Source organism: Arvicola amphibius, chromosome 3, assembly GCF_903992535.2.
Source record: "Arvicola amphibius chromosome 3, mArvAmp1.2, whole genome shotgun sequence".
Lineage (NCBI taxonomy): Eukaryota > Metazoa > Chordata > Mammalia > Rodentia > Cricetidae > Arvicola > Arvicola amphibius.
In genome coordinates, this window is record NC_052049.1 from 35,107,507 (window position 1) to 35,114,186 (window position 6,680).

The following is a 6,680-nucleotide window of genomic DNA, read 5'->3' on the forward strand; positions in this document are numbered from 1 at the left end:
CAAGAAAACATGAACATGCTCATTAATGATGTCAAAAAGTTTGCAAGTCAATGTCCAAGCAATTCCTAGCAATGCTTCTGTAGCTTCAAGCTCCGAACAGTGCAGGGTTTATGCAAATGCATTAAACTTCAGGCTTGGCAAATTACACCCAAGCAGGTTATTAAACTATATATACAGAAAGCAAATGATAAATACAGAATTCAAAGAGTCCTTCTGTCTTTCTTTATATTCTTGAAAATTAACAGACCCTCTGAGGACAGTCCTATCATATTAAACATTAAGTAACCACAGGTGTGAAAATCTAATTACACAAACTGATTAAAATGGCTTTGTGGTGTTCAGTAAAATTCAGCTCGTAGTTAAGGACACAAGACAACATTTAACAAAAATAATCACATCAATTGACCTAGAAATCAAATGCAAGTAGGCTCACGGATCTCTTTTGGGGACAAAAAAGGGAATGGATGGGATGGGTTAATAGATAAATTAATATATCTACTTGTGAATTATTACTTATAGACAATTTGTATTGGTATAGATTCTTGTATATTGATGCAAATTCAAATTGTATTTGTTATTGAATTTGCTCCTATTTCTGTTTACAATATTTGTACACCTAGGCAAAGTTATTCTGTCATTGTATGCATGGATTCTGCTACCTCTGCTTAAGATATCTTGTATATTGATGCAAATTTAGGATATATATTATCATATTGCACTATACAGTTCTACCTCTGATCAAGATACGTATATATATTGTTTACGTTTTGTGGTCATTGTTCTCATTTGCTGCACATTTGTTTAAAGATTGTTTAATTTTAGAATGTGAAGCCTTAGTCTTTAAGCTATATAGGTGTTAAGAGTCTGTGAGTTGGAGGCCAGCCTGGTCTACAAGAGCTAGTTCCAGGACAGGCTCCAAAGCTACAAAGAAATCCTGTCTTGAAAAACAAAGACAAAAAACAAACAAACAAACAAAAGAATTCCAGGTCAATCGTCACCCATGTTTGTCATACATACAGTTAGACTAGTGAGGCTCTCTAGATGCACAGAGATTGCATTCCACATAGATAGGTAATCTTCAAACACTTCAAAGAACTGTAGAATATGGCATTTAAGTAACTCAGGATCCTGTTGATGTGAGACATGATTGCTCCTGGCAGCACCAGTCTATTCCCGAGAGAATGTTGGGCACTGAAGACACTCCACTTGGAGCTTATTTTCTTTTCGGCAAAACTAGATTTTGGGCAAAGAACTGGCCTTGCCTCGCCTGCTGACAGTTTACACACTGTCCAAAATGAACAAACAGGATAAAAGCAAAAATGACTGTCAAACCTTGCCAAGACAGGGTACGATGGTCTTTCAAATTTTTCTGCCTCCAAAAATTGTCTATCAGATACTCTGGGCCTTAGCCAAAGTTGGTTGCTCCAGTGTTGCAGATGAGACTTTGGGTGACTGCCCAGGTAGCCAGTTTTCTCTGTCATTTCTTATGCCTTTCAGAAGTTGCTTAGTTGCACTTCCTCCTTACTCAGGCAATATTATTTCCCTTCTCATGTCTTTGATGGGGTTGAAGACTAAATAGTCATAGCTACTTTCCTCTCATGACTTAGCCAAGACATTTTTAATATAAGACTTAAACTTCTCAGGACTATGAATAATCTGTGCTATTTGCTAATTACCTTAGACTGGACATTTAGCATATGTCTCTCACTTGATGTTGTTCATGCTGGTTATAATTCTAATTTTCATGTATGCTTTTGCCTCTTCTTTTCCCTGAACAATACTTCATATTTGTTCTTATTGTATATAGTTTTATATTAGGCTTAGAACCTTCTTATTTAGACAAAAGAGGGAGGTATTATGGGAACTCCCTCAGCCAATAGCCTTTTAGATACCAGCCCATTTTGGGCATTATGGGAGGTACTATAAGCACAGACGAAAAGGGTGAGCAGCCCCTTTTCTGCTGGGTTCGGTTCCCAGCTTCCAGCTCACTCAGAGGACCACAGAGCTTACTGTGAGTTTTGTCCCCAAATAAATAAACCTTTGTTATACTCCATTCTGGGCTGTTGTGGAACTCTTTAATACGCCTACAACAATTTATGCCATCTTCCATATAGCATCTAAGTAGATAGAGAAAAAAGAAGAAAAGAAAAAACAAAAACAGGGAACTCCCTCCTTAGTCTGAGTTTGTTTTTAGACTTTCAAATACTACAGTGTGTGCTTTTTCAGTATTTAAGAACATCATACATCTTTAAGTACAAAAGTTTTTACAGTTTCAATTAGTTAATTGAATTAGATCAGTAAAAGGAAAAATTTCAAATGTAAACAAATAGCTTCGTTTACACATTCAGAATGCCTTTTGAATTACATGGTTTACAAAGGCCAGGGCACTGGTGGAGGGCTGGTTCTTTGTGTAAGAGTACTTGCTGAGTAAGCATGAGGATGCTGAGTTTGGGCCTCTGCATCCACATCACAGAGCTGGTGTGGCTTCACCTGATGGTCATCCCGGTAGTCTGAGAGAAGAGGAGACAGGAGGGTCACTGGGCTTGCCAGCCTCGAGCCCGGCTCCAAGTTCTGTGAGATAATCAAGATACAGTAAAGTGGAGAGTGATAGACCAGAGCGCCCCCACATCCATCCTCCTGGAGTCTGCACATGTGTGCATTTGCCATGTGTGCACCACACTCACATACACACTTCATATTCTTTCTCTCCCCCCCCCCCACAGCTACTATGAGGAAAGTGAGAAAGGATACAGGCAAGACAGGCTGCCCTAAGCCTGCTTTTCTTGCCTGTCCAGGCACCTTTTCCTTTGCTGTGTAGTTGTGGTGTTTGCTTTGAAATCAATTACACATTCAGATCCCACCTCAGCCTCTCACAGGGCTGCCTGGTGACTGACTGTAAGGGCTCACATGAAGCAACTCTAACTTCTGCGTTCTTCAAGTTGTGGCAAGGTTAGAGACTGTGTGTGTGGTACCTAGATATATCAGGACTCTTGTTTTTTTCCAGTGACCATTTTCTGTCCGTCTGTTTCTAGTCTAGCCCTTTCCTGTACCCCCACTACCTTTAGGAGAGCACATGGCCTCTAGCTGGCTCTTCTGGCATTTTTTGTCATGACATAATTCATGCTACCTGTGGGCAGACACATCCAACTCCCATGCAGAATTCTACCCTTCGTGGTATTGCTTCCCTGTGTCTGGCTGGTACATCTGTCCTGAGTGTGCTTGCCACATAGCTTCCTGATGAGCTCAAGAGGGTGGGGCCAGAGTTCACGAGTTTGATTCTGCCTGCTCCATCCACCAAGCCAGCATGTTAAGCTTGCTGAGCTCTCTATCAGTATTCCTTAAGTGAATTAGAGCCCTTACGTGGGCTGCAAATATAACAACCCCTTTACCTTAGAAGAGTCACACGTGGGAGAGAACTCGGTCTTGACTTTTTCCTTGGCCCCTTGTACATACACACTTCGAAGCCTCTAAGTTCCTTCGACTTCAGCTGAGGGGACACTCGTGTCCTCCTGGGCCATGTCTCAGTCTTTCACCGCTGAAGAGGCAGAAGAACATTACAGTGAGACAGCAACTGCAGTCCCCTGCCTCCACACCTAAGCAGGGCATGGACTGTACAGACATGGGAAGCACACCATGACTCAGTGTGGAGCTTGTCCTGTTCGTTTGAACTGTGGACTGTGGCTTCCAGAGATACCTTGGATTGAAATTGAATGAGAAAATAGTCAAATCACCAAGACACCTCTCTCTCTCTCTCTCTCTCTCTCTCTCTCTCTCTCTCTCTCTCTCTCTCTCTCTCTCTCTCTCTCCTCTCTGTCATTTTAAAACATGGGTTTTTATATCTTTGTTTCTTGAAATATTTTTTTCTAGAATGTTGCCTCTCAATGTTCCTGGTCTTTTATTTCTTTATGTAAATAGAAAACCTTACCAAAATAACAAACAACATATTACAGAAGGCACGAGAGTGGGCACAAATCTTTTTAATATAAAGCAGGCAGGGCCAGGCAGTGTTTAATCCCAGCACTCAGGCAGAGGCAGGCATCTCTGTGAGTTCACACTCACCCTCCCCCAGTCTACAAAGGGAGTTCTGAGCCAGCTAGGAGTTTATGGTGAGACCACCCTGTCTCAAAAAACCAAACAAAAATAATATAGAGCTGGCGAATATTAACGCTGCTGGGCTAGGAAAAACATTGAAGCTTGGCAGGGGTAGTCTTGAAACCATGTGGTTGCCTCTTGGCCATGCAGGACATCCTTCTCTCGGTGGCAGAGTGGAGTGATGCCCATGGCAGGGCAAAGTGATTCAGGCATGGATGTCTGCCCCTGCTGCTCTGGGTCTCTGCCCTTGTCAATGAAAGATCCCATGTAGAATGAATATATGAAAAATGTGTGGGAATGGACATTCCCCCACAGACATGCATTTCTCTGCATACAGTTTGCTGTTGGTGACTTTTCATTTCCCATTTTTGTCTAGTGCTGAAGCAGGGTGGGAGGACACAGCGGCACTCAGTGGTAGAGCACTTGCCTGGTTGGTATATGTGAGTTACTGATGTATGGGTGTTATTCCACAGGTATTAACATAGCATTTTTGAAGAGCACACTGCTTCATCTTTGTTTAACACCAGTTTGCACTGTTGATGTGCAGATCTGAAGGAGTTAGAAGCAGGGAGGGCCTCCTAGGGTAAGAGCGAGCTCCCTAACAGAAAAGGCTGCCTTTCTCCAGGTGTCCCACTCACAGACTGCTAGCTCCCGTCCCTGGCTTCTGTGCTCCGTCATCTCGCCTTTTTAGAGCGCGTTAGCAGCAGGGGTGCACTCTAGATGCCTTGAGCATCTCCATTCTTACGACGCTAAAATGTGTGCAGGCCATGTGAGCATTGACATCGCTTAACCCTCAGGACCAATGGACGCCTCCATTCCTACTATGTGGCATGTGGTTCTCGGGGAGAGGACAACCTGTGTGGCTCCTGCCATAATGACTGATCCCATGGATCCCACTGTACAGCACTCTGGAGAACTTTCTAGAAAAAAGGCTGTGGCACTTTTGAAGACCTTCTGAAGCAGTCATCAGAGTAAACATAAAACCCATCGCCCCTGACATCCAGAGAAGACACATTCTAATCGTTGGGGATGCTGGTATCCCATCCAAGCAGGTGCTGTCAGGCCAGACATGCATGCTTGCTTGCATCATGGGCTTAGATACTCTGACAGCCTCACTGTACACTGACGCACTACCCAGCCCCTCCCTCACTGTGACTTGATTTCCAGAACCAGCTTGACTTGGTACTGACATGCTTCAGGGACTGGTCCTGACTTTACACAGTAATACTTTAGTGAGATTTTCTCAGGAAAGGGGATTTCATCCTTTCTGGGGTATTGTTCAGCATATAATTCTCTCAATATGCATGAGTATAACAGTCTCATGCATTGTAAATATGAATACTGCAGGTTTGTGGTTTATCTTTGAAAGGACAATTTCTCACACCTTTTTGTTGGGTTTGGCATCTCAAATACTACAGAGGCTTGATCAGTATGGAAGACGTTGGTTGAGCAAGTGGAGTTGGAGCCATGTTAGAGCTTTCAGAAATCAGACTATCTTTTAAGTTGGTAGTTACAGTCACTACTTTGAATTCGAAGGTCATTGAAATAGTTTAGACAAGTACCAATAGCACATAAGTTCCTGAGTGATACTTAGCTCTGCCATTGGGCTGTGCATATACCTATATATTTTAATTATTATTCTCTTTGACTGCAGGAGCTCTTACCAAAGTAAAGGAGAGTAGGCGACACGTAGAAGAAGGGAAGATGGAGGTCCAGAAGGCTGATGGCATTCAAGACCGCTGTAACACCATTTCTTTCGCCACATTGGCCGAGATCCATCACTTCCATCAAATTCGAGTGAGAGACTTTAAATCACAGATGCAGCATTTTTTACAACAACAAATAATATTTTTCCAAAAAGTGACCCAGAAGTTGGAAGAAGCTCTTCACAAATACGACAGCGTCTAATGGCCGGACATGGGACTGTGCACTTGTTTTCAGTCCAAGGATAGTTCCTACAGCAGAGTAAAAACTGCTTTCAAAGAGCTATTGCCAACTATAGGTGGTGGTACAAGGATGGTTTTGTGTTCAACCGAAACCCGGCTGGATATCTAATTATGTAGGAAAGAAACAGTTAATATGGTTATGTAGCAGAAACAGTACCACACTTTGTAACTAAATTATACTATGTATGCCTACACTACCATTGTAACTTTTGGATAATGATTATACTATTTGCCTTATTGCTTTTTGAAGTATGGGTATATTAGTGTATACTTTGTAGACCTCAGAACCCATGAAGAGTCTCAAAGAAGCTGGCTGGATAAAAGCCTGCTGTGGATGCCTTTTATTCTCATAGATCGAGATGACCTACATTCAACCTATTCTCTGTTTACAAACTCCAACTAGAGCAGCTATGCGACTTTGTGCCTTTAGACTGGTTGTTTTCATTTCTGTCCCACCCCTGTCCACGCCCCCACTTTTCTGAGCGAATGGCGGGCGCATTGGTGACAAACTGATGGAAACCTCATGTTTCTTGGGGAGGGTGGGAGAATCAGTGACCATCAGTGGCCAGACAGTTCAGATGCTGGCGGTTTCAGAGGAGTGAGATGTGATGTCATCTTTGGATGGGGAAAAGGCCGTCGCAG

General features: G+C 42.7%; 1 protein-coding gene across 1 annotated transcript in view; it reads left to right on the forward strand.

The window, feature by feature from the left end:
- Positions 1-6,361, forward strand: part of Snx18 (sorting nexin 18) — a 28,556-nt gene extending 22,195 nt beyond the window's left edge. Inside the window, exon 2 of the mRNA XM_038322382.1 lies at positions 5,747-6,361. Coding sequence (XP_038178310.1) covers positions 5,747-6,000 — 254 coding nt within the window. The 3' untranslated portion in view covers positions 6,001-6,361. The remainder of the gene's footprint in view (positions 1-5,746) is intronic.
- The last annotated feature ends 319 nt before the right edge of the window (positions 6,362-6,680 follow it).